This window comes from Diabrotica virgifera, chromosome 8 (genome assembly GCF_917563875.1).
Source record: "Diabrotica virgifera virgifera chromosome 8, PGI_DIABVI_V3a".
Lineage (NCBI taxonomy): Eukaryota > Metazoa > Arthropoda > Insecta > Coleoptera > Chrysomelidae > Diabrotica > Diabrotica virgifera.
The window spans coordinates 110,658,138-110,685,563 of record NC_065450.1 but is presented as its reverse complement, the minus strand read 5'-3'; the positions used below and the strand labels follow the sequence as shown (position 1 = coordinate 110,685,563).

Below are 27,426 nucleotides of genomic sequence, written 5' to 3'. Positions count from 1 at the left end.
TTTTATATTCACCCCTACCCCCACCCCTTTGTCGACCACGCAGCGTTGAGCCCCTAGAGATTTTACTTAGGTACGTCATGACCTACTTATTCCCAAATTTTGGTGCACTATCTCGATCATGAGCGTCATAAAAAAAAATAATAAAATCCGCGATTTTGACCCCTTATAACTACCCTCGGCCCCAACTCTGGTTTCCGGCCGTTGGTGAAAGTCATGTACACAACTAATTCAACATATCCCCGTATAGTTTTTCCATATTACTTATCACGCACAAAGTCCGCTCCCAGCTCTTAGGGCCGGTTGTTCGAACGCTAATCAACAATGATCATTATCAAATAATTAATTACTGTCAATGTCAATTGTTAAAACATAATTAATTACAATTCTGAGACTATAATCAATTAATATAACAAGAATTATTAACATAATTAATAATAAATCTCATAATTGTAATTAATTATGTTTTCAGCAACCCAAACAAAGTTGACATTGACAGTTTTGGTGACAGTAATTAAATATTTAATAATGATCATTGTTGATTAGCGTTCGAACAACCGGCCCTTAGACTAATAGTAGTAATAGGAATATCAGAAAAACATCACTTATACAACCTGAAAAAGACATTCGAGACATGTCGAAAATTCAATTTGAAACTTTGAAACCCAAGAAAATGTCAATTTTTTAGAAGATAAGTCACATATTTAGGACATGATCTTTCTCAAGAAGGAGTATCACCAGATAAAGCAAAATATGCAACGATTGAACAATACCCGACCCCTAAGATCAATCAAATCAAATCAAATCAAATTTATTTAGTTTTTTTACGCTGTAAACATACTGATTGGACGTGTCAAAATATACATATAATACGTATATAATAATAAGTAATGAGTTGAGTTAAAACTAAGATTAATCACAATTACATGTAAATATAAAATACAGTTTGTTAATATACACAACATACACATAGTCAAAACACAGATAACAATACAAAAACACACATAACACAAAAAACAGTGATTATAAATAAATTACACTACACGTAGTTCATAAGGCTGTCTTTAAATTCCTGAATGGAATAAAAACATCCATTTACCAGTAGTCTTTTAAGTTTTTTCTGAAACAGAGTTGTTGAGTTTGAGCTCTTTAATTGTTCTGGTAGCATATTATATAACGAGATACCTGAGTATAAAGGTGATTTTTTTGAAAAATTGTGGTATATTTTATTCAAAATAAAATTGTCTTTATGTATTGTATCGTATTGTATGAATGTAGATCCGAAAATTTCAACAAATTATATCTCTTCTTAAACACATATGAAACTAATTTATAAACGTAAATAGATGGGACTGTTAAGATTTTAAAATGTCTAAAAGTATCTCGACATGAAGTTCGGAATGGTAAGTCGAATATTAGTCGAATCAGCCGTTTTTGAAGAACGAAAACTCGCTGAACATCGCTCGATTGGCCCCATACTATTCATTATAGTTTAGTAAAATAAAATTACACTACATGTAAATCAAAATGTAAATTCGTACAGGTTGAAACAAATTTTATATCAAAGTTTAGGTGGGTACAAAAGGTATTTTCAAGAAAGTATCCAAATCATACAAGGGGATCATTGTTTAAATAATTAAAAAGGGGTCATTTTGGCAAAAAAATTACTTTTTTAACGGCTGAGGTCATTCAATTACTAATGAAGGTCTATAGGATTGTTTTCTGCAAAGTTGAAGGATAAATCTTTCACATAAGACATACTAAATTAAATTTGACCCCCTATTTATTTAAATAATTATACATAAAACTTAAAAAACAAATTTGCAGAAAATTATTTTTAGCGTTTTAAATAAGCACTATAAAATATCTTATTTTACAGGACAAGTTATTAGTATTTATTATATATATTATCAGTATTAACTAAAAAAAAATTGTCCAAAAATATTTAATATTTTTTGAGATATTGAATTTGTTTATTAAATGTTACTCTATTTTCAATTGCAAAAACGCGGTTGTTGCCAAAGAAATATTCACCTGTATTAAATCTTGTTATTTTTATTTTTATGTATGTTTTCGATAAATGTATTGATAAATTCAAATTTCAATTAAACTTCCCCCTAAAATGGCATTTGAAAATTATTCAAATTTGTTTATAATTTGTTTTTTTAATAACGTCTCGGATATTAAATAATTTGAAATGCCGTTTCGATAATTGCGTTTCTGGGAATTTTTCACTAATTAACAAATTTTTTTGTCTTTTTTTCCTCTTCTTTTTTTTTTCTTGGGGTTATATTACTACTGGCCCTTTTAGGGTTAAGTTTAATTAAGAATGTCGAATCTCTAATTTGTAGATTCTAGACCTAAAAATATTAAGATTTAACTAAAATCACTTAAATAAAATGTGGCTATTTACTGAGTTATAGGGTGTTTTATTTAAGAATTTAAAAAATATTTTTACCAAGTACTTTCAAACTATTTGACGTATCCTTATCATACTTGGCGGAAAGTGTGGGTACTATACAGTCTACTAAACTGCGATAAATAAAAGTTTCTAGCTACTACCAGAGGCGTACGACAGGGGATAGTTAATGGTTGACCCTTCCCAAATTCTACGCCATTGAGGGAATTACTATTTTAGCGAAATTTTTCGATTCTCCAATACTTTCTATGTAAATAATGTACTCCTTACTGGTAACGATTAAGTCATTAGTTTTCGAGATATTGGACGTTAAAAATGAAATGGCATATTTATTTTGATTCATTCATTCATTAATTTTAAACTTCCAATATCTCTCAAACTGATGACTTTATCGATACCAATAAAGTTATTTACATATAAAGTATTGGAGAATCGAAAAATTTCGCTAAAATAGTAATTCACTCAGTGGCGTAGAATTTGGGAAGGGTCAATCATTCACTATCCCCTGTCGTATGCCTCTGGCACTAGCTAGAAACGTTTATTAATCACAATTTAGTAGGGTGTATAATAGCCACATTTTCTGCCAAGTATGATAAGGATACGTCAAATAGTTTTAAAGTACTTGGTAACAATAATTTTTAAATTTTTAAATAAAACACCATGTAACTCAGTAAGTAGCCACATTTTATTCATGAGATTTTAGTTAAATCCTAATATTTTTAGGTCTAGAATCTACAACTCAGAGATTCGACATTCTTAATAAAATTTAACCCTAAAAGTAATATAACTACAAGAAAAAAAAGATGAAGAAAAAACGACAAAAAAATTTTGTTAATTAGTAAAAAATTCCCAGGAACCCAATTATCGAAACGGCATTTCAAAATACTTAGTCCCCGCGACGTTATTAAAAAAACAAATTATAAACAAATTTGAAAAATTTTCAAATGCCATTTTAGGGGGGAGTTGAAATTTGAATTTATCAATACATTTACCGAAAATATACATAAAAATAAAAATAATGAGATCTTAAGCAGGTGAATATTTCCTTGGTAACAACCGCGTTTTTTCAATTGAAAATATAGTAACATTTAATAAACAAATTCAATATCTCAAAAAATATTAAATATTTTTCGACCAATTTTTTTTTGCTTAATACTAGTAATATATCGGAAATTAGTCCGTAAAATAAAATATTTTATAGTGCTTATTTAAAACGCTAAAAATAATTTTTTGCAAATTTGTTTTTAAAGTTTTATATACAATTATTTAAATAAATAGGGGGTAAAATTTAAATTAGTAAGTCTTATGTGAAATATTTACCCTTCAACTTTGCAGAAAAAAATCCCATAGACCTATATTAATAAGTGAATTTCCTCAGTAGTTCAAAAAGTAATTTTTTTGCAAAAATGACCCCTTTTTAATTATTTAAACAATGATCCCCTTGTATGATTTGCATACTTTCTTGAAAATATCTTTTGTACTTTGTACCCACCTAAACTTTGATATAAAATTTGTTTTAACCTGTACGAATTTACATTTTGACTGTGCTGTTAGGAGTTTATGAAATAGGTGCCAAAGTTAGGCAACACATGAGTCAGGGCGAATATGACAGGTCATGTGATGTTAGGCAGGTACGATTAAAAAGTCTAATAACCGTGGACCCGATCCGTCAAATGTCCGTAAACTGCGCATGTGCGAGGCGACGGAGTTTGAATGTGTCAAACCCTGGTCAAACCACAGTATCATAGATAAGGGATAACAAATTTTACAGAATACATCACCCAATGTATTCTCTGTTAATACTGTGATTCAACACTTCAACTGAAATTTTTAATTAATTAATGTGCATTTAAGGGGGATCTTCTCTTGTAGTCGAAGATTTATTATTGTACTTTAATCTTTGATATTGTTATGTGTTTGTATGTCTTTAAAAATCACAATATAGTAGTTTATTAATAAAAAATTTAAAATATGTATTGTGATTATTTACAAATTTAATAACAATTTAACTACAAAGAAATTTTATTCATATAGGTACAGCTGGTTCCTAAAAAACTGATACGACTCTTAGTAAGATTTGATCATTTTGAGCAGTGTATGATTGGTCTGACATTATATTATATTTATTATGACAGACAAATAATAAAATAAACAAACAGCCATTTTTTGAGGTTGAAGTTATCTGACAAATTTTAAGATTTGGCAGTGACAGTGACAGTATGTAAATAATAAGTATTTATGCTTCAAAATATAATAAATTAAATATAATTAAACGCATATTCATTATATCACACCTCATCAAAAGCTTTTTACAAGAACATAGTCAGTGATTTTGATATGGCTTAGAGCCAGACTACATCAAGGTCGCCTATAAATCGTGCTGGTAATTGCCTTGCAGCGAGACCAAAAACAAAAAGAAGAAGAGGAAGAAAGTACACGGCTCAACATGCCCCGCTCCACAAACCATACATACTCATAGACGTTTCACGACCATGTTAATCTTTCGGATCGAATTAACGCCATCTCTTGATTGGAATGGGAACTAAATTGACAAATTTTAGTTACGTGGGAATTTCAAATTATAAATTTTGCGGGATTTTTGAGGAAATTTCGCAGGAAATTAAAACAACAGAAAGACAATTCAATGTTTTATTCAATAATTATACTATGAGTTAAAATTACCTTAAAAGTTCCATCTACCTACATAAAAAATACCTACTAAAAGTATTGTCTTTCTGTTAGTAGGTAGTGTTGTAATCGGGGCTGAAATACCAATATAACCAAAAATCATAGTTTTACGGTTTTACTGAAAACTTCAAATATTCCAATTCGTTTTCAAAATACTAAACACTACTGCCATGTGTCACGTGAAAGCACTGAAGTGTAATGAGTTGAATGAAAATTTTTGAAAGAATCTTGTAGGATGATTGTTTAGATAAATACCTTATAATCTTTTACAAACTTCCAAAAATATATAGGTCCGAAATGTTGATGACACACTTGTCTATTGGAATAAACTGTTTCAGGATCTAATATATTGTTTTTTTAAATGTAGAGAAACAACACGGGATGATCAAAGCAAACTAAAAATTCTACTCATAAAAACGGAGAGGAGGTTTTAATACAATTGATTAAAATTGTGATTAAATCTAATTAAAAACGTAACACCACTATAATAAAATAATTAAGCCACAAACTGTAAAATAAAAAGTAAATAAATTAATTTAATTGTCAACTGTCAGTTGTTAAATATGACAAGAGAAGACTGACAGCGACATCTCTGGATTGGAATGGTAACTAATTTGCTGTCTTCACCTTGACAATTTACGTGAAACGTCTATGAGTATGTATGGTTTGTGCCCCGCTCACTCTAATAAAAAACATGTAATCGTATTTATTTTCCTTCCATTTAGTCAGAGGCGCTGATGTCGGCCTTGTGATTGGTGGAACGAACATGACTTTTGACAAATCCTGCGCTATCTGTGAATCTGTAATCTGTGTTCGTGTTCGTTCGTTCGTTGTCGTTCACTTATTTTATATGGTCGGTTATTATGTGATGTGTTTGTGTCACCATAAAAAACTGATATTCAGTCGTGTTTTTTGATATTTTTGTTATTTCATAATCGAGTACCTTTTTAAAGGTAAGTTTTTCTGATTGTAGGTACTGTTTATCCAACAGTTTTAAAATACACATTTTATTTCACGTTTTGTTGTTAGGTCTAATGGCTCCGTTCAGCTGTTGTGTGCAGACGGTGGAAAAATTCGACAAGTAAACATTTATTTAATCCAAATTATTTAGTCAAGTAAACATTTATTTAATCCAAAAAGTTGTTTGTGTTTTACCTTTATTGTCCACTTGAATAAATAAAATATTAAATATTGGAAGTACCGTATGGAGGCTATGATGTACCTAGCATGGAGGCTAGAATATGCCACTCTTCCTATCCAATCAACAGCAAGAATGTTTAAAATTTCACACCTATCATGTAGAAGCTACAGACCACTTATGTGGAGGCCAGATTTGTATCCTTCCAATTAAACAGGTGCTGAAATACGTGACATATTTTTTGAAGGGTAAGATCGCATTCTACCAAATCACACAACACTTTTTTCTATGCTGCTCAATTTTCTACAAAATACGCTTTAAGAGTCGTATCAGTTTTTCTTTGGAACCAGCTGTAGCCCTAATTAAAAAAAGTATTGTGATTATTCACTAATATAATTACCAGGATATTTCATTCATCTACCATTAATTCCCCTCTGCAATTAGAGGGTACTGCAAATTTGTAAGTGCTGCACAAACTTGAAAAATAAAGTGAAGTTAGAATATTATCATGAATTGAAAAACATTTAATTCTTCTGATTGCTTGTTTTACATGAATTCTTCCTCTGGTCACTGTCCTAATACAAGAAGTTACTTGTTCTTTAGTAAACTGTGGCGTGGTATCGTTTTAGAAATGAAGTGATAAAAACTAACATCTGGTGGTAATACGTTAGCTAATAAAAATCCCTTATCTGCAAGAATTAAATCACCAGGTCTCATTTGACGCACAATACCACCATCCTGGGCATTTTTTTGTTTGATGTAAAAATCACTACAAAACGTTACTACTCCATTAGGAGCTACGGCAAACAAACCTTTGAAACTATTTGTGTTTATAAACCTATAAGTTGGTTTTTGATGTTCCATTAATGTTGGTTTTTGGTATGTCACTTCTATACAATCCACAATATCGACGGCGGAAAGACAGGACCTCGTAACTGAAAAATTTGTATAAAATGAGTTACTTTGGTTTTCGCTTTAGAATAAGTGTATTAGCACCTATTAAACAGCGGTTACAGCTGGGAAAATTTCCAGAAGGCTTTCCCAGCTGTAACCGCTGTTTAATAGGTTAAACTTATTCTAAAGTGAAAACTGAAGTAACTCATTTTATATAACTGATTCAGTTACGAGGTCCTGCCTTTCCACCGTCGATATGTAAAAGTACTGTAAACTAGTAGGTGGACATAATATATTTTTAAGTTGTGATGGTATATTTTTTATTCGCTGGATGAACAAAGTTTCATGCATAACGATTAACAATGTATACATAATATTTGCAATAGTCCCTCTACTGCAGCCAAGTATGTCTGCAACAAATTTAAACGTAATTGCATCAATGTCATGAATAATTTTATTGATCTTATTTAAAGTTATACATACTTTTTTAGGCACGATTGGGGAAAATGTTGAGGATGAATTTTTATAAAAATGACAGTATGAAGTACATGCACACCGAGAGAACAATTTCTTTTCTCCTAAGACACCGACTTCTTTGAGCAATATTTCTTAAAAGTTAACATATCCTATTAACTTAAACATACCGGTTCACATATGAAGAAACGAGTTTTTTAAACACAACTCAATAATTTCTTACAGATAATTTCTTCAATACTAAGAAATGCATTATTGGTTACATTTAATTTTCTTATCCTAAAGTTTTTATTTCTTAAATTGAAAACTACAAATATTTTGTAGTATAAGAAATATAATGTTAAGTTAATCCATATTTATATTAGTGAACAAGAAATTTTCTTGCAGTCAAATAAATATTTTAAACCACAAGAAATAATTCTTCAGAAATATCCTCTGTAGTAACTGTGGTTATAAAATAAAAACTTTGTCATTAATGCCGAAATGTTACTTGCAAAGAGATTTTCTTCCACAAAAGAATTGCGCAGATTAACTATTTATGATTTAGTCGTCAGTGTTTGTCAAGATGGCGTGATATGTTCATGTTCATATAGATGGATTTTTGATTTATTGGTGTTCTTTAAAAATTAACGGATATTTTGAAGGTACGTACATATATAGGTATTAAATAAAAGTAAATTGAGTAATTTAAGATGTAATAATAATATTGTTGCGTATCCAAATGGTTAAAAAAGAAACATAATAGTATCTTTATATGCTTTTTAGGTATAATGATGGACGACTCTGAAATAAAGGAGCTTATTATTCTAACTGGGAAATATGCCACAATTTAAAGCTGGGACAGAATGATATAATATATAGCTTCAGAACAATATTAAGAAAGGAGTTATTAACCAAGTGCGGGGCCTTCCAAAAATGGTAGAACTTCATACATGTAAGTACCTTTTTAAAAATGTGTATACTTATGTATCAACTATAATAGGTTTCTTGAATGTATCGTCTTCTATAAAAATATACAATACAACGCTATATTAAACATGGCGGGTGCAACGCTGAGGATGTTTTCTGTTAATTTATTTGAGATAAAGAAATCAGTTAGTCTAAAAGAAATATATGTTTATGGTTAAGAAATGTTATTGCCGAAAACCGTGAATTAGTTAATATGTATTAAATGACTTAGATGTAAACTAATAATACTTTCCCGTAATAAAATTTCTTAATGATTAGGTATGCTGTCTCTTTTAGATTATAAAAATTAAGAAAATTGCATATTATTATGTCTGCTTCAATGTTTTACATTGTTTGTATTTTCGCTCTTGTTTTAGCTAAACAATGTTTATTGTGGGACTTAATATTATACAGATAAATAATTAATACTTCATTAACAAAAAGAAAAAAATAAACAAAGGTGTGTAGGTTAAATAATGCCATGTTTGAACTAAATATGATTGATTATTATTAGTATTAATAGTTCTTATGTGGGGCCGTGTATTTGTTTTTTTTATTTCCTAAATTTGTTAAAATAAATATCTATGTCTTTATAAAAAAAATGTATTAAAGTAAGTTTACTCTTTCTATATAACGATTTTGTTTTAGTGAATTGCTGATATACATAGTGCTATTAACAAAAGAAGGAAAATTTGAGGAAGTTGGATTTGCCTCTCCATCCTTTTATTGTTGTGTAGAAGCCAGTGGTTTAAGAGTGGAGAAAATATTTGTATGTAATAATAACGTTTTATATCTTGTTTTATTAATAAATAATGATTTTACCTTAACACAATGATTTATTTTGCCGTATGTAATATCACTTTATTTTCAAGAAATATTAACTTAACTATAAGTATAGGTTTATCTCTGCGAAATATATTTCTTAACATTAAATACATTAATTATTAATAGTAAAATAATAATATTCCTTACTAAGAAATATTATTGCTCAGAAAGAATAGTTTTGTCATGTGTAGAAAATATATTTTTATGACTAATAAAAGTAATTAACATCAAGTCTAATTTCTTTCTGATAAATGGGTTTGAAGTTAGCCAGAAAGTGATAGTTCAATCATGTTTAAGATATATTTCTTTGGCTATAGTAGAATTTATTTGAAATATTTTAGAAAATTATATCTTACATACAAAGATATATTTCTTAGGCAATATGCCAAGTCGATCTTTCTTAAATATTAATAAACTTTCTTTATGTCAAGAATTTTTTTCTCTCGGTGCACACACAGACAGTATAAAGTTAGTTACTAAATCTTTCAAGTTACGTAGATATCAATACAAATAAAGTGTGAAAAAGATACATCAGTGTTTTTAGTAAATATATTTTGTATTTCTTGATAACTTTTGGTCTTTGGATTTGTCTTCTTCGGGAATATGATAATAAGTATTAAAATATGAAAAGAAGATTAAAAATAATCTTAATATTATTTGTAAAATCATGTCAAAATAATTCATTTTCTTATTAATTTTACAGCCATAACACACTAACTTACACAGTTGTCATGATTGATAACTATAGTCAAGCAATGTTGGCCGCTGTTATATTTTGGATAGGTGATCACTTAGGAACGTCTTATGTTGTTGCTTTGCCTTACTTTTTTTAAATTTTTGGTATTTTAATAAAAAAAATTGGTAAGTAATAAGTATTAAAATTAGTTTAATATTTAAATAAAATACAAATAGACTGTTTAAAATATGTTTATTTAATTGAAATCATATAATAGAAGTATAACTTCTTAGGTGCGTACAAAATTCAACACATTCTTTTTTTGTTAAAACTGTGATATTTTACCCATCCATGATAATATTCTAACTGAATATTACTTAGCATATTAAACAATATTTCAATATACAGTAGTTATTATTCCCATGTACACTTTCACTAAATTATGATCATTCTTGATATGCTGAAATGGAAATCTATATTTGACAAATTATCTAATTTTAGTTTCAGCCGAGTATTCTCTTATTCAAGAAAATACATTTATGTGTCTTGTTGTGCACTACTTGATGTGATACCACTTGAATGAGATGATTCTGGTTGACTTTCAAGTGGTAATTAAGATGTAGAGGGTCTACATCTAGGTACAATCCATTAAATCCATTGAATAAAAAAAAACAGTGGTAAACATTTCTGAGATTTACACACAATCCTTGTTAGTCATATCATATTGCTTTCAATTTTATAAATTACACAAAATCAAGGATTTACACACAATATGGTGCTACTGCATTTCTTCAGCATCTTCACCAGTCTTATTTGAAAATATGATGAGAGAAGATTTTCTTTATCTTCTTTATAAAAGTAGCAGGAACATAATATAATGAGTAGTTTTACTCCATTCTGCAGATTTCCTAAAAATATAGTGTCATTATATCCTCAATTTACAATTTTAGATATTTTAGTACTTACAATATCAATGATAACCATTCGGGTACCCAACACATTACCATTTTATAGAAATTAAATAATAACGTACAAGCTATATAAATATTCCATTTCTACAAACAAAAATAAAACTTGACGTCTATCAAATGTCACAAATACCACGTGTGAATTCAACTGACACTGACAGTTGACGGATCGGGTCCCTGTAATGAATCGTACGTATGTTAGGCTAGGGAGCATAAAAGATGTACGTTGGAAAGTAATAAACTGATGTTTATCCGAAGTAATAACCAGGGTATTATTTATAACGCCTCTCTGATAACACGACATGGTGGCAGCTGGTGCTTTGTTCTGTTAACATTAAACAAGCAAAGAGTGACGAACAATACAGCAGTTCAGACATAACCTATACATCAGAGGTGAACGAAAATGAATACACCTACTCCAAATAAAGAAGTGTTTGCGAACATTTCGCCTCCAAGCGAATTTGATTTTACACAGCCCCAGATTTTTTATATCTCTGAACTCTTTTTTTCAATGGAAAAAAGAGTTCAGAGATATTTAACGGTAAGCGGATTTGGAAACAAATGTGACAAGGATAAACTAGACCTATTGTTGTATTTAATGGGAAATGAAGAAGAAGATATTTTAGTTCAAAATCAACCAGAGGAGAATGCATCCTTCCAAGATGTAATGCAGATTTTCGACAATCATTTTATTCCCCGACGAAATACAATCTTTGAGAGGTTTCAATTTAATTCGAGGGTACAAAGGCCAGGAGAAACTGTGGGAAACTTTATTTTAAGTTTACATACTCTTGCAGAGCACTGCAGCTACTCAACTCTTAAAGATGAGTTAATTCGTGACAGGATTGTTATCGGAATAGCTGATAAAAAGGTGAGCGAAATAATGCAACTAAATGATGGTTTGACACTAGAGAAGGCAATACAAATAATGAACTGCAAGTTCAATGCACTGAACTTCAAGATAGTCAAAATAGAATTATGAGGCAGGAGCAGTCAGTTAGTGCAGTTAAACAGGACTAAAGGGAACGTAGTGATAAAAGACATCAAGGTAAGAGGTTTTCTAAACAAGAAACAACTTGCGAGAAAGTTAAGGAAGAGTACAGATGTGGATACTGTGGCATACCTACATGTAAAAATAGGGAGAATGTCCAGCCAAGTTCTCTGAATGCAGATCTTGTTCAAGTAGAGGTCACTGGAGTGTGATGTGTAGGAAGAAAGCTGTCAGAGCTGTTGAGGGCTCAAGGTCCACCAGTAGCAGTAGTACAGAGGACGAAGGAAGTGATTCAGTAAACCAAGTGGTACACACAGATTCCTTTATTGGCCAAGTGTACCTAGACAAGAAGGATCGTTGGTATGTAGACATCTTATTGGATGACAAATTCAAGGTACCTTTCTTTGTGGATACAGGAGCAGATGTTAACTGTTTTCCCTATGAAAAATTACCTCCAGAATATGTGGGTAAAATTGTGGCATGTGATGCAATTGGTGTAGCGGACGATCATAAATTGGACACAGTGGGTAAGCTACATATCTTCTGAGCTTCTGAGCTCAGCTGAAACACGATATACTCAGATTGAGAAAGAAGCTCTTGCGCTTATCTGGCAGCAGAATATTTTTACGATTTTATTTCAGGAGTTCCTAACCTAGTTTTTGAAACAGATCATAAACCTTTATTACAAATTCTGCAAACTAAAAATTTAGATGAGTTAACACCACGTTTGCAAAGATTTCGAATGCGCTTAATGCGATACAAGTATACGGTAATATATACGCCGGGAAAAAATTTAATTGTAGCAGATACTTTAAGTCGGGGCCCTCTACAAACAGATACTTTAGCTAATACAGAACTAACTGCAGAAGTAAATGCCTATGTGCAGTCAATTATTCATAATTTACCAATTAAAGATTATTTTTTGAACTTAATAAAAACAGAACAAGAAAATGAATATATTTGTAAAAAACTAAAAGAATATTCTTTGTCTTCTTGGCCTGAAAAATGTAAATTGCCCTTTGAATTGTTGCCATACTATCAATATAGATATGAAATTTCCTATTCGGAACAATTACTTTTAAAAGGGTCCCGTATAATAGTTCCTAAGAGTCTTCAACTAAAAGTGTTGGAATTTATTCATACAGGCCATATGAGAATTGTAAAATGTCGAGATCGTGCCAAACAGAGCGTTTGGTGGCTGGGTTTGTCATCCCAGATTAATAACCTTGTCACACGTTGTCCCCAATGTGTTGAACACAGCGTAAATCGTAGAGAAACATTTCATAAAGATAACACTGTACAAAGGCCGTGGTAAAAACTGGGGGTTGATTTGTTTAAATGTTATGATAAGTGGTACTTGATTGCCACTGACTACTTTTCACATTGGTTCGAAATATTTACTTTAACCAATATGACAGAAGGTGCCATTATTCCTAAACTTAAAGATATTTTCTCGCGTTATGGTATCCCAGAGGAAGTTAGATCCGACTGTGGTACTCAATTTTCATCAACATTTATAAAATTTTCAAAAGAATACAATTTTGTTCATAAGACGAGCAGTCCGCACTGGCCTCAGAGCAACGGTGGGGTGGAACGCACTGTACAGATTGCAAAAAGGTTAATTCAGAAAAATAAAAAAGAGGACCTAAGTTTGGCATTGTTAGCATACAGATGTACGCCCCTGGAATGTGGTTTTTCACCTTCTGAATTATTAATGAATAGAAAATTAAGATCAAACTTGCCCCAACTTCCAAGCTTATTAAACTTTTCAAAAGAACCAAGCATTGAAAATAAAAATAAAGAAATAAAGCATAAACAAGAAAAAAAACTACAATAAGCGACACAATGCCAAGGATTTAGATCCTCTTAAGGTTGGTGATTCTGTGTGGGTGGTTGATATCAGGAAATATGGTCAAGTTGTTACGATCTGTCAGGAGCCCAGGTCCTATATAATTGAAACTGAAACTGGAAAATTTAGAAGAAATAGATTGGCATTTGATTTATGCACCCTACTGTTTTCCTGGATTCGGCATCCAACCAGAATCCTCAAATGATTATGTTCCACCAATTTCTAGTAATAAAAATCTAATGCCTTGTTCTAATCAGAGCAATGTGGACATGCAGGATAAAATAATGGAGGAATGTAGTAGGGGGGAACCCAGTGTAAGTAGGGGGAACCCAGTATAATTCCGGACGACATTGGACAAAGTGAAAATCATGTTTTACCTCCCAAAAGTGATAGTGACACTAAGCATAATGTATCAGACTTTGAATGCGTAAAGCCTAGTAGGCCAAAAAGACTTGCAAAGAAACCTGTTAATTTAACAGATTATGTTTGTAGTAGTTTAAGTTAGGTTAGGTATAAGATCATTAATGATGCAGGGATCTCTTGTAAAAAAAGGGGAGATGTGCTGTTAGGAGTTTATGAAATAGGTGCCAGAGTTAGGCAACACATGAGTCAGGGCGAATATGACAGGTCATGTGATGTTAGGCTAGGGAGCATAAAAGATGTACGTGGGAAAGTAATAAACTGATGTTTATCCGAAGTAATAACCAGGGTATTATTTATAACGCCTCTCTGATAACACGACAGACTTTTTTTTTATTTTATTAGGCTATTATATGAAATACCGGAATATGCATAAGAGTAATAAATGGATAATAATGTATTCCTATCCAACATTTGTTTTAGTGTCAACAGAAGATAAAAGCAATTGTTTAATTTTTTTACAAGTAATATTTATTTGTGGTACCCAAGACAAACTGCTATCTAAGGTTGTTCCTAGAAACTTTGCTGACTTGGTTGGTGTTACTAAAATATTACTAAACAAAAAACTACAGTCCGGTGGACATCTTTGAATAGCGTGGAAGTTGACGGAGATTGTTTTATCATAGTTTATCATGAGTTTGTTACTATGACACCATTTTGAACATTCGTTAAGAACAATGTAAGACAGCGGAAGAGACAAAAATATTCGTAGCATTTTGTAATAATTACTATAGACGTTTTATTCAAAATTTTGCTGAAATATGCAGACCACTAAACAGATTATCGAGAAAAGGAGTAGAATTCTTTTGGTCAGAGGAATGTGAAGAAGCATTCAAAAAGCTTAAATCATCTCTGATGAAACCACCAATCTTAAAATATCCGGATTTCAATAAACAATTCATCTTAACGACAGACGCATCCAACTAGAGTTGTTCAGCAATTTTAAGTCAAGATTATAACGGAATAGACCTACCGATAGCATACGCATCACGAAGTTTTAGTAAAGGAGAATGTAATAAACCTATAATCATCAAGGAATTACTAGGGATTCATTGGGGAATTAACCATTTCAAATGTTATTTATATGGAGTACCAACATTTTTAGTAAAAACGGATCATAAACCACTAACGCACTTATTTTCAATGAAGGAACCAACCTCAAAACTCACGAGGATCAGATTAGATTTAGAGGAATACGATTTTGAAATAGAGTATATAACAGGGAAAAATAACTACGCAGACAGCCTTTCAAGAATAACATTGCATCAACTAAAGAACTTATACATAGACAACGCTCATATACTAGCTATAACACGAGCTCAAGCAAGAGAAAAGGAGAAAGAATCAAGGCAAACGAAGGCAGAAAGTGAACTCACACTATAGCCAGAAGCCCCCAAATAGACATTAAGAAAGGTACTAAATAATTTAGGGGCGCATAAACTACCAATTTTGTCTTTTGAAACAGAACTGATCTCACCAAGACTGAGCATTAGGGCCAAAAACAAAATAAAATGCAGCAAGAGCATAGCCATGGGAATCAATAATTTCGATTTAAATCAAATGTTGGCACAGCTTGATAAACTGGCGGTAGAGAATGCAGTACGTAAAGTAAAGATATACGTAAAGGATATTATTTTTAAATTGTGCACAATTAATGAATTTATTAAAGAAGGAAACAAAATAGTGAAGAATGTAGAAATATACATATGTGAAGTACCAGAAACAATAGAAGATGACAAAGAAAATAGATTAATAGAGGAATATCATAATCACCCGATGTTTGGAGGACACTTAAAGAAAAATAGACTAATAAAGAAGCTAAAAGCAAGATTCAGATGGAAAAATTTGGAAAAAGACGTAAGAAAATACGTTAAACAATGTCATTAATGTCAAATTAACAAACCGAAAAGGACACAAGTCGAAGAATTCGTGATATCGGACACTTCTTCGAAACCAGAGGACACAGAGTACATAGACACGATAGGTCAATTCACTAGAAGTAATGAAAGCAATGAAGACAAAAAAGAGCGGCAAGAAGAGAATAAGCCCAAAACAACACCACAACACTTTAAAATAGGAGACCTAGTCCTGGTAAAAAGGGAAGAGAAAGGTAGGTGTAATAGTCTTTATGTAGGCCCCTTCACAATAACAGAGGTAAATAACGTTAATTGTAAGATCAAAATGGAAAACAATAAAATCAAGGAAATACATAAGAATAGATTATATGCTTACAGTCCGAGGACACAGTGAGTGACAAGTGAAACGGGAACAATGTTGTTATCGAACATTTTTTTTGTATTTACTTATTAGTTATAGAAAATAAATATTTAGTTTTGTATTAATTAAAACACAGTAATCAGATGGTGGCGCACACAAAAATTTTCTTCCTTATCGGTAGTCAGAAAATTTTTTTCCGTAAGGGGAAGGATGTATCAGGATTATCAGCATCCATAGATAAGAACAAGACTTAGTCATTTAATTTTTAAATGTCCTAGAAAAAACCAAACACCACGTTTGTTTTTAATTAAGTAGGTTACCTAGATTCCTTAACAAGTACACTAATCGGCAGTAATGCCTTGTCAGCTAAATCAACGTTATCATAGTTCACGGTCACTCTGAATTAGCAGTATAAACAACCACACTATACAAGTTTATTTATACATACACTCAAAGCATCGTGATTCATTCTAATTCGATCCATTATCAATTATCATTCGTAATTAAGATACATCATCAAATGGTTATACCGTAAGCACACCAACTCTTATACTTAGAGTTGGTAATTAAATACGTATACAGCGAGCAGTTTTTACTTGATCAACCCCTATCATAGGGGATAACTACCCCAACTAACCTAGGATGTTCCTGAGGGTGAAGTACCACCATACCTGGAAAGACTTATTTAGATCATTTAATTTCTTAAATATGTCCAGAGGTATGCTAATTTTATTATAAACTCTGAATTAATAAAGTTTTTCGCAATATTATGCGATTCTGTATGTAGATACGTGTAAAATTCATTTCTTAATTCGTATACATGTGCGAGTACGTTGCCTTTGGACATCTAACGAGAGTTGTATTAATGAATTAAAGGCATTTCTTCACAAAGTTCTTGAAAAGTCTAGATTTCACGGGTCTTGTGTAGTTCACCACATTAATAATGCTATCCATCACAATACTTAATTCAGGTGTAATTTATTTGCTACTAAGGCCTCTCTATTTATGACAAATGTGTCCATTTTACACTTTGAGCTTTGGTTTTGATGAGAGCTTGTAGTCCTCCATACTGTCCAGGCATCGCTCGGGCACCACTGTACACACGCCTATACAGTTATCCCAGTTAATATTATTTTTAGTCATATATCAGTTTAAAATATTGAATAAAAGTCCGCGCTGACACGCGACGCCCCTGGAACTGGATTGGGAGTAGCCCAATCTCGTAATTCAAAGTCTATCCTATATACCAGGGGTGGGCAAAATGCGGCCCTTAAGACATTTTTTTGCGGCCCGCGAAAAAAAGTGAATTATTTTCATTTAAAGATTTTTTCTAATTATTGCTAGTATTAATAATTAAATATGGATAATACAGCTATTAACACTTTCGCAGCAGGTGATTTTTGCGCAAATTTTCAAAATAACATGGGCAATTATTTGAGTTTCCGGCACAGTTTTGTCGGCTCTCTCAATGAAATCCATGAAATTTCAACAAATGGAAAAGATATTTTAGAAGTAGTCAGAAACTGTTTGGAAATTTTTAAACTAACTCGTAACTACCTAGTAAGTGTAACACCTGATGGAGCACCAAAAAGAGGAGCAAATATTGTAAACTTAAAGATTACGTTCATGAACAATCTACAGAACATGATTTATTATTTTGTCACTGCATAATCCATAAGACATGGTCATTTCAATTATAGCTAATATTTTTTGGTTTTATTTGTTCAAGAGGAATAAATCATCGTGCATTCATATCGAGCATTTTTGAAAGAGTTATAGAAACAGAATATACTGATGTCTTATACCACAATCATATTCGTTGGTTAAGTTTAGAAAAGGTTCTTAAAATATGCTGTGAATTAGGGCAGGAAATTACTTTATTTATAGAAATAAAAAACTGCGACAAATTTGCTAAATTTATAAGTTTTGAACACAAAATGAAACTTTTAAAATGAAACTCAAACTATTCGTTGATCATACAAAAAAGCAAGAATTCGTTCAATAGTCCTGTCGCCAGGAGGGGTACAACGGCCTCCTTAATTCAGATAGACTTCCCCAAGTTTTTTTTTATGTATTTTGACCCGTAGAACACGAATTTTTTGGGTAACAGTTTATCCGGATGTCGATAAGATTGTTATAAACAAAGAACTTGAGGAATTACATAGCAGCGATTTTTCGCAAAACAAAACATTTTTTTGTATTTTTTGGGTGATTCTCAGCAAAAAATGGTCTTACCAGTTTTTTCGTAGGATGCACAGTTTTCGAGATAAACGCGGTTGAACTTTCAAAAAATCGAAAAAGTGCAATATTTGAACCGGAATAACTTTTGAATAAAAAATAAAATAGCAATTCTGCTTGCTGCATTTGAAAGTTCAAGTCAAATTCTATCGGATTTGATTATTTGAATTGCTAAAAATTAGGTTTTTATTTGTTAAACCAAGCTATAAACACATAGTGTTTCCCGTGCCCAATGCATGCGTTTTAATGTACGTAATATACGTAGAAGTTCTGTATGCGCGCCTACTCGTTCGATTTCAAATTAGAAATGCATTGAAAATATCATTCAATCACTATGTGTTTATAGCTTTGCTTAAAAATAAAAAAATTAATTTTTAGCAATGAAAATAATCAAAACCGATAGAATTTGACTTGAACTTTCAAATGCGGTAAGCAAAATTGCTATTTTATTTTTCAATCAAAAGTTATTCGGTTTCAAAAATTGCAATTTTTCGATTTTTTGAAAGTTCAAACGCGTTTATGTCGAAAGCCTACGAAAAAACTTGTAAAAACATTTTTTGCTTAGAATGACCCAAAAAATACAAAAAAATGTTTTGTTTTGCGAAAAATCGCTGTTATGTGATTCCTCAAGTTCTTTGTTTATAACAATCTTATCGACATTCGGATCGACAGTTACCCAAAAAATTCGTGTTCTACGGGTCAAAATAAATAAAGAAAACTTGGATAACTCCATCTGAATTAAGGAGGCCGTTGTACCCCTACTGGCGATAGGACTACAATTATTTCCCTCGTTAAAATCATTAAATAATGTACCATAAAATAAAATTAAAATTTATGAAGAAAAACTTAGTAATTTGCTGACGGAATTTGAAAATTATTTCAAAGATTTTGAAGATATATTTTTGATTAATTCTAAGAAATCATTTTTCAGTTCAAATTGATTCGGTACCAGTCTACATTCAACCAGAAAATAAACCACAATTTAAGTTTGAAATTAAATTTATTTGATGTTTCGATTTCCGCTTCGGAAATCGTTATAAAAATAAAAACATACAAAACGATTCAAAAATATAATTTAGGTGTTCATCACTTTACGATTTGACAGACAAAAAAGAAATTGAAAATAAAAGTTGTCAAAACTTTAAACGCGTTTTTCCCAAAACTGCTTTTTTTAAAGGCAGTCGACATTTCAACTCAAAAGCTACTTAATAGATCCACCTGAATATAGATTCTTTTAGACATTTCGTGAGGTAACGCTGTTGAGATATTTTGTGTTTTATGCTTATTTTTTTTAACAATAATGAATAAGTGGATTTAGCAAAAAATGTTTTGCTAAAAAATTCTTTGTTTTGACTTCTGAGTGATATGAAAAAGTAAAAATTCGATAAAACTAAAAAACTCGGCAGCGTTACCTCGAGAAATTCATAAGCTAATAAAATATTTTTGAATTTTTTGTTGATGTCTACTGCAAAATCCTTTTTTTCTTGAGGTGTCTGTAAAAATTTGCCACCGTTAACTTATTTTTCAATATTTGGTCTTAAAAATATTTTTGAATATTCTTTGAATTGTACCAAATATGTTTATTTAATTTAAAAATAAAATAATTCTACCTTAGTTTCAAACAAAATTCACAAAAACACAAAAATGTGCTTGAAATGTTGATTTCAAACCATACCCCCCCCCCCCAAATTCGAACATGTTAAGGTAACAAATATTGCGGCCCTCGGTAATAGACCAAAAACATTTTGTGGCCCTTACTAAAAAAAGTTTCCCCACCCCTGCTAGAGCTATTGCGCTTTTATCATGGAGGCGGTTCCCACCACTTCTCGGGGGTGGAACATTTTTTTTTCGAATTACATGGAGAAAAAGGAAGATTTTTAAAAAAAGTTAAAAATGCATTCTATAATTTGATCACATTTTTTACAAAAACCATTCATTTTAAACCCGTTGAACTTTTGGAAAAAGATATTGCAGAAGAAAAACAATGCATTTAAATTCTGGTGGATGAGGGGTTAAATGTATGTACTTCTCATTTTTCCTTAAAGTACATTAGTCATATATTTTTTTGCACCATATCTCGCTTAGTTTGAATGTAAGCGACATTTAACGGTGCCCGTTTTAAAGGCCTTTTCAAACACTACAAAAGGCGTTGGTAGCATTATACAACTAAAACCTACCGTTCCTCTGTTATTTCAAGTTGAATACACCAATTTGAGCATGCACCAAAAAACAAACTTTTTTCACCTACCATATCTCTTTTTGTATTATAAATAGAACATTTACGAAGGAACGAATCTCTTTGTTATTTATAATCTAAAAAAATGTCTTGTATAGTTTTTTTAGTTAGATGCATAGTTTTTAAGATATTCACAAAAAACCGTCCGAAAAGGTGTCATTTTTCAATGAAAATGGCCAATTTTCAACTAGGCATAACTCAAAAAGTATTGAGTTCTCAAAATAAAGTATAGATCAGTTTTTGCTTAGAAATAGGTTCTCTAGCCACTTCCGTGCTTATTTTGACCAACAAACTTTCCACCCCCTTGAAGGGGTGGGAACCGCCCCAATATAAAAGCGGAATAGTATATAGAGTAGATTTTGTTTCTTGAGCTATTTCTTACTTACTGTGAAAATAGTACATCGATGTAGTAGGATGGAATTCGGAGCCAAATACCCTCACTGACTGCCCTATAATAATGCTCTGCTATATCGCGTGAGAGAGGACACACACAAGATTATAGCAAAATTTCTATTTACTGTAACTTTTCGAGTTTTTGAGCTACAGCAACGAGTTTTATTTCATGGGAAAGGTTATTTTGCATTCTTTCAAAATATGCAAAAATATACAGGGCGTATAAAAAAAATAAGATTTTTTTTCATTTCCGGTTCAACCGGAAGCCATATTTTAGGTAAAATTTATTGTGATAATAGATAATAAAGCACCATATATGTCTGCAAAATTTCAAATTTTAGTTTCTATTTCAAAGGAAGTTACGGGCACTCGAATATTTTTTTATAAAAAATTCATAACTCCCCTCCTATGGGGAGTTAAGAAATCTGACTAATGCCATTCAATTTAACGATAGGGTATCAAAAATATATCAAAAAATAAACAAATTTCTTGGAGCCGTTTTTGAGAAAATCTAGTTCAAACTTATGTCAAATTTTGACCCCTTAAATATAGGCAACTCATAACTTTTGCTGAAAAACGATAGTATTCTTCTTATAGCCCCATCTTTAGGCTATATAACGACTTTTTCAAATTAAACTTATCTTAAACAAGTTTTTAGATAGGTAGGGAAATGTGTCGGGTGGGCGGTCGGCCATGTTGGCCGCCATTTTGAATTTGGAAATGTCAAATTCAATTTACCTATAGATGAGCTAATTTTGAGTTAAATTTCATTCGTTTCGGTAAAAATTTGCAAAAATGAGCCGGAAATAACCCCTCCTATTTCGGCCCCCCTTTGAGAGGTTTTTTAAAAGCTTAGTTTCTCGACAAAATTCTCTTAAACTTACTCATACCGAATTTCATCGAAATCGGTCCGGTAGTTTTTGCTGGGTGGTGGCGACATACGTACGTACGTACATACTACATACGTACAGTCCGTCTAATTTACTTACCGTTGCACGTCATTATCTACGCCAAAGATCAAGTTGACATAGTTGCCAAAGTATAAAAAAATCCCGAATCCATTTTAAATCAAATAGATCACATAATTATTGTAAACGTGGATTATACAACAAAACAAATTAATATTCAATGTAAATAAGTAAAAACTTAAGAAATAGAGAACAAGAATTAGGTTATAATCTTTTAAGATTTGCAGTGCAAGCGTTTTTGCACTGCATTGTTAATAATTAAAAAACGGCTCCGAAGTCTTGGCATGAAGCCGGTAGGTTTCTTTGTTTATGTCTACAATAACGACTAGGAAAGTTGTCAGATACCTGGATTATTCCAAGTCGTGATAAAATTAGGTGAAATTTATATTTTTATAGTAGAGGATGTTTTTATAGTAAAGTAAATAATAAAAACAGTAAATATAATAAAACAGATACTTATAGTAAAGAATATAAACAAATATGAAAGTGTCATCACCGCAACTGTCAAATAAATGTTACCAATTTATTCTAAAATGTCACCTTCGTTCGATTACAGTTACAGTGTGATTTGAGTAAATGTGCTTCATAAAAACGCTTTATAATCCATTTATACAAATTAAATGAAACATATTATTGTGTATTTCTTTAGGTTAACATTAATAGAAATCTTCAAATATGATTTCTACGCGTATATAATAAAATATGTCTAGTGGCTGTAATTACAGTGTATTCGGCAACGTGATTCTAAAAAAGAACACACCTACCGCCTAAATATTTCGTGTTGGTATCATGCGACGTCAAAGGCTATGACGCGGATGACGTGCAACGGTTAGTAAATTAGATGAAGTATACATACGTACGTACATACTTCCGACATGTTTTTTTTATTTGCTTTTTAGACTCAGGGGGTCTCAAAACGTCGAGAAAAAGTGAAATCTGAAAAAAATTTTTTTGCACGATCCTATAACTTTATCTATTATACTATACTACGTATGTAGTACGATAAAATAAAAAAGTTACAGCCCTTTGAAGTTACAAAATGAAAATCGATTTTTTTTCATATATCGAAATCTCTTAGAGATTTTCTATTGAAAATGGACATGTGGCATTCTTATGGCAGCAACATCTTAAAAAAAATTAAAGTGAAATTTTTGCAGTCCATAAAAATTTTATGGGGGTTTTGCTCCCTTAACCCCACCCCAAACTTTTGTGTACGTTCCAATTAAATTATTATTGTGGCACCATTAGTCGAACACAATGTTTTTAAAACTTTTTTGCCTTTTAGTACTTTTTCGATAAGCCAGTGTTTATCGAGATATTTTGAATATTTGTCGAATCCACCACATATTTGTATATGGTTAAGTACCTATGATATACCTGTTAATAATCTAAAAATTTATTTATAAGTTACAGTTTTAGGTATATTTTGAAGAAGAAGAAACCACATCTCGATAAAAGGTGACATATCAAAAAAATACTAAGAGGCAAAAAACTTTTAAAAACACTGTGTACCTAATGGTACCACAATAATAGTTTAATTGGAACGTACACGAACATTTGGTTTGTTTAAAGGAACAAAACCCCCATATATTTTGTATGTAAACATATTAAAAAAGAAGCCGCATCTCGATAAAAAGTGGCTTATAGAAAAAATATTAAGAGACAAAAAAGTTTTAAAAACGTTGTGTTTAACTAATGGTACCACAATAATGAATTAATTGGAACGTACACGAAAGTTTGGGGAGGTTTAAGGGAGCAACAAAACCCCATAAAATTTTTATGGGGTGCACAAATTTCACTTTAATTTTTTTTAAGATGTTGCTGCCATAAGAATGTGACATGTCCATTTTCAATGAAAAATCTCTAAGAGATTTCGATATATGAAAAAAAATCGATTTTCATTTTGTAACTTCAAAGGGCTGTAACTTTTTTTGTGTACACTTTTGTACTAAGGTAAGTTGGATTCAATCAATTTATTTTTATCCCCGGAATGCGTGATTAAATTTATGACATACCTTTTTGAAACACCCTGTATAATTTATTGATTAATTCAAATTTCAGCGAAATATACTCGGAATTATCGGAATTTGAAACTTGATTATCCCCGTATACAGAAATGAATAAAAGCGTATAAACCGACCAAGTAGGTACAGTCATGTCTCACCTACGTTTTACTTGCTAATTGACTTTAATAGATAAATTGGAGTATTTACCAGTAGCCCCTATATGCCACAGATATGTAAGTCTCACCGTGTACCTAACTATGTAACTTAAAAGATCCTTGCGATTCTCGTAGGTATCACTAATGCTGAAACTATTTCTAAAATATCGTGGTCGATATACCGGATCAAGTAGCGATAATATTTCTTACCATGTATTGCCTTTGTTTATAATCAACATAGTGCAGTTGTTAAAATCCTTGGAAGGAGATGGACCAAACAAATAATAGGTACCTATCTTATTTCTGTCAATACTGTGAAAACTTCAATTTGCTAAAAAAATAATGTTTTCGTAAAAAAATACTGTGATCTTGTGAACTATTTGTGATTTTTTCTTTGTGTCACGAACATGCTTACCCCCGGTGAAGATGTTAACAAAAACCCTAATGGGGATAATGTAACGTAAGTATCATAAATATATAAATGCAAATGCAGACATATGTAGGTTCAAATAGATATTCAATGTTATAAGTAATTATTGACTAGTCAATCCTCACAGGGCCGCCGCTACCATGTGTGCAAAGTGTGCATCGCACACGGGCGGCCGATTATAGTTGCGGCCAAAAGCAGGTCACTGATGATAATACTTTTTTCAAATGAAAATAAATTCAAAAAATTAAATAGTAATGATTCAGATATTTCTATAAACTCTAATATTTCAAACAATATAAACAAAAATGCTAGAAAATGTTATTTATTATATTAACTGCCCTTTTGCAGCTGTAGTCATAAAGTAGTTCCAAGAATGCTTTTTAATTCAAAGTGGCTGGCAGCTTTCGGACTTATATTTTTATCTACTTGGTCCTTATGCGATTTTTTCAAATTCTGAACATTTATGATTTCTATTGTATATTGAAATGTTTCTATTGTATATTGATAATTATGACCCTATCAGGCTGACATCTCAATGGATACTGGGAGTAGCAATAAGGTATGAAAGGGGAAAGTTAGTGTAGTCTTTAAAGGTTTTCACCTCCTATTTTGTTAGACCTCCATCGATTTGCATGAAAATTGGTGACTAGTTAGAGCATACCTCAAGAAACAAAACTGATTTGGTGTTAACTTGCACTTTTGCCCTGGGGGGTGAATACCACCCATTCTCGGGAGTGAAAACTATTTTATAAAAAATAACCCCCCAAATCGATAAAGGGACAATACTTTTTGAGTTATTAAATATCAAAGCCGTGTATATGCAGTATCAGTAGCCAGCGAGACCTGAGAATACTACGTTAATACTGCTGAGTTAGTAATCACCAATCATCTCATCTACATATTATAATAAAAATATTTGTCATTATTTATTAGTTGTCATTATTATTAATTTTATAATATACTATACTATGTAATACTATTATGTAAACAGTAAATATTTGCAACGATAAATTGTTTATTGGCATAAAACTTTAAAAATAAATTATGGTAGGGGAGCCCAAGCGGGGGTTTTGCAGTTACTCGAGCGTGTCAGATTATCATATGGGGAGAAATCTTTTACCTGTAAATGTACCTCTACCCTACCATATATTGGCTCTTAATACAGGGGAGTTCGTAAAGGGGGGACCGAAATAAAATCTATTGTTAGAAAAATTCCAAATCGTCAAATTAAGATAAGGTAAGTTAAGTACACGCAAAACAGTGTATATTTTAAAAATCTGACGATTTGAGCGTAAGGTAATGGGTGAGTCACAAAGTTTCGCTAGAAAAAAGCGAATATTTCGCGAAATAAACGGCAGATCAAAAAACCAAAAAATACGTGTTCATTATTTTTTCAAAAATCTATCGAATGATACCAAACACTACTCTCCACTGATAGTGGTGGGGGATAAATTTTAAATACGAATCCCGCGATATTTCGCGAAATGAACATCAGATCGCAAAACCGATAAATACACTTATTCAATACATTTGAAAAATCTATCGAATGGAACTAAACACGACCCCCCATGGAGGTGGAGTGGGGTTTACTTTAAAATTTTAAATAAGAACCCCCATTTTTTATTGCAGATTTGAATGCCTTACTTAAAAATAAGTAACTTTTATTCGAGACATTTTTTTAAATTATGTGTAATAGATGGCGCTATAATCTAAAAAAACGATTGTTGGAAATGGAAAATTAAATAAAAATGGAAAGTCACCACTAAAATGGAAAACTTTACTTATTTTTTTTTGGTTTTAATTTCCTCCCCTACTATTAGTAATTAATTCCTCGCATTTCACTTTTCAGGCTTTGTAGTTTTTGACCGATATCTCGCCTTTGGGAGTAAGTTTTTTGCTAGGGTGAGGATTAATAGGGTACTTTTACTAATAATATATGCCGCTAAGATGGGCCCTATAATAGTCCTTATCATTGTCGAGATATACCTATGATTGTTAAATTTACCGTAAAGTTAGCATAAGTTAGTTTTTAGGGATTGGTTAATATATCAATCAAGAGCAATTAATTAGCAATAAAATATACCGTTAAAGTGGGCCCTGTACTCCTTTTCATTGTTGAGATATAGGGTGGGTGCTGCTAGCTTTACCGTAAAGATGGCAGCACCCACTCTTTCTCGGAAACGGCTACAGCAATAAATTTTTTCTTTCCGGGATAAATTAGCAATTAATTCCTTGGGGTTGAATTTTCGATTTTAATCATTGTTTCGGGGGTGAATATTGGGCTAGAGGATGATGGGGTAGTTTTTCGGGATTGGTTAATATACCAATCAAGAGCAATTAATTAGCAATGAAATATGCCGTTAAAATGGGTCCTTTACTCCTTTTCATTGTCGAGATATAGGGTGGGTGCTGCTAGCTTTACCGTAAAGCTAGCAGCACCTACTGTTTCTCGGAAACGGCTACAGCAATAAATTTTTCTTTCGGTAATAAATTAGC

At 31.5% G+C, this 27,426-nt stretch overlaps 2 protein-coding genes across 5 annotated transcripts in view; one reads left to right on the top strand and one right to left on the bottom strand.

The window, feature by feature from the left end:
* LOC114341672 (uncharacterized) overlaps positions 1 to 27,426 on the bottom strand; it is a 467,146-nt gene that overhangs the window by 315,404 nt on the left and 124,316 nt on the right. The window lies entirely within an intron of this gene.
* LOC114338979 (uncharacterized) overlaps positions 1 to 27,426 on the top strand; it is a 159,772-nt gene that overhangs the window by 12,158 nt on the left and 120,188 nt on the right. Inside the window, exon 1 of one of the 2 annotated variants that reach the window (XM_028289605.2) lies at positions 24,611 to 24,960. The exons of the other annotated variant lie outside the window; for it this stretch is intronic. Within the exon in view, the coding sequence (XP_028145406.2) occupies positions 24,908 to 24,960 (53 nt within the window). The 5' untranslated portion in view covers positions 24,611 to 24,907. Of the gene's footprint in view, positions 1 to 24,610; positions 24,961 to 27,426 lie in introns of those variants that run through there. 2 annotated transcript variants of the gene reach the window in all.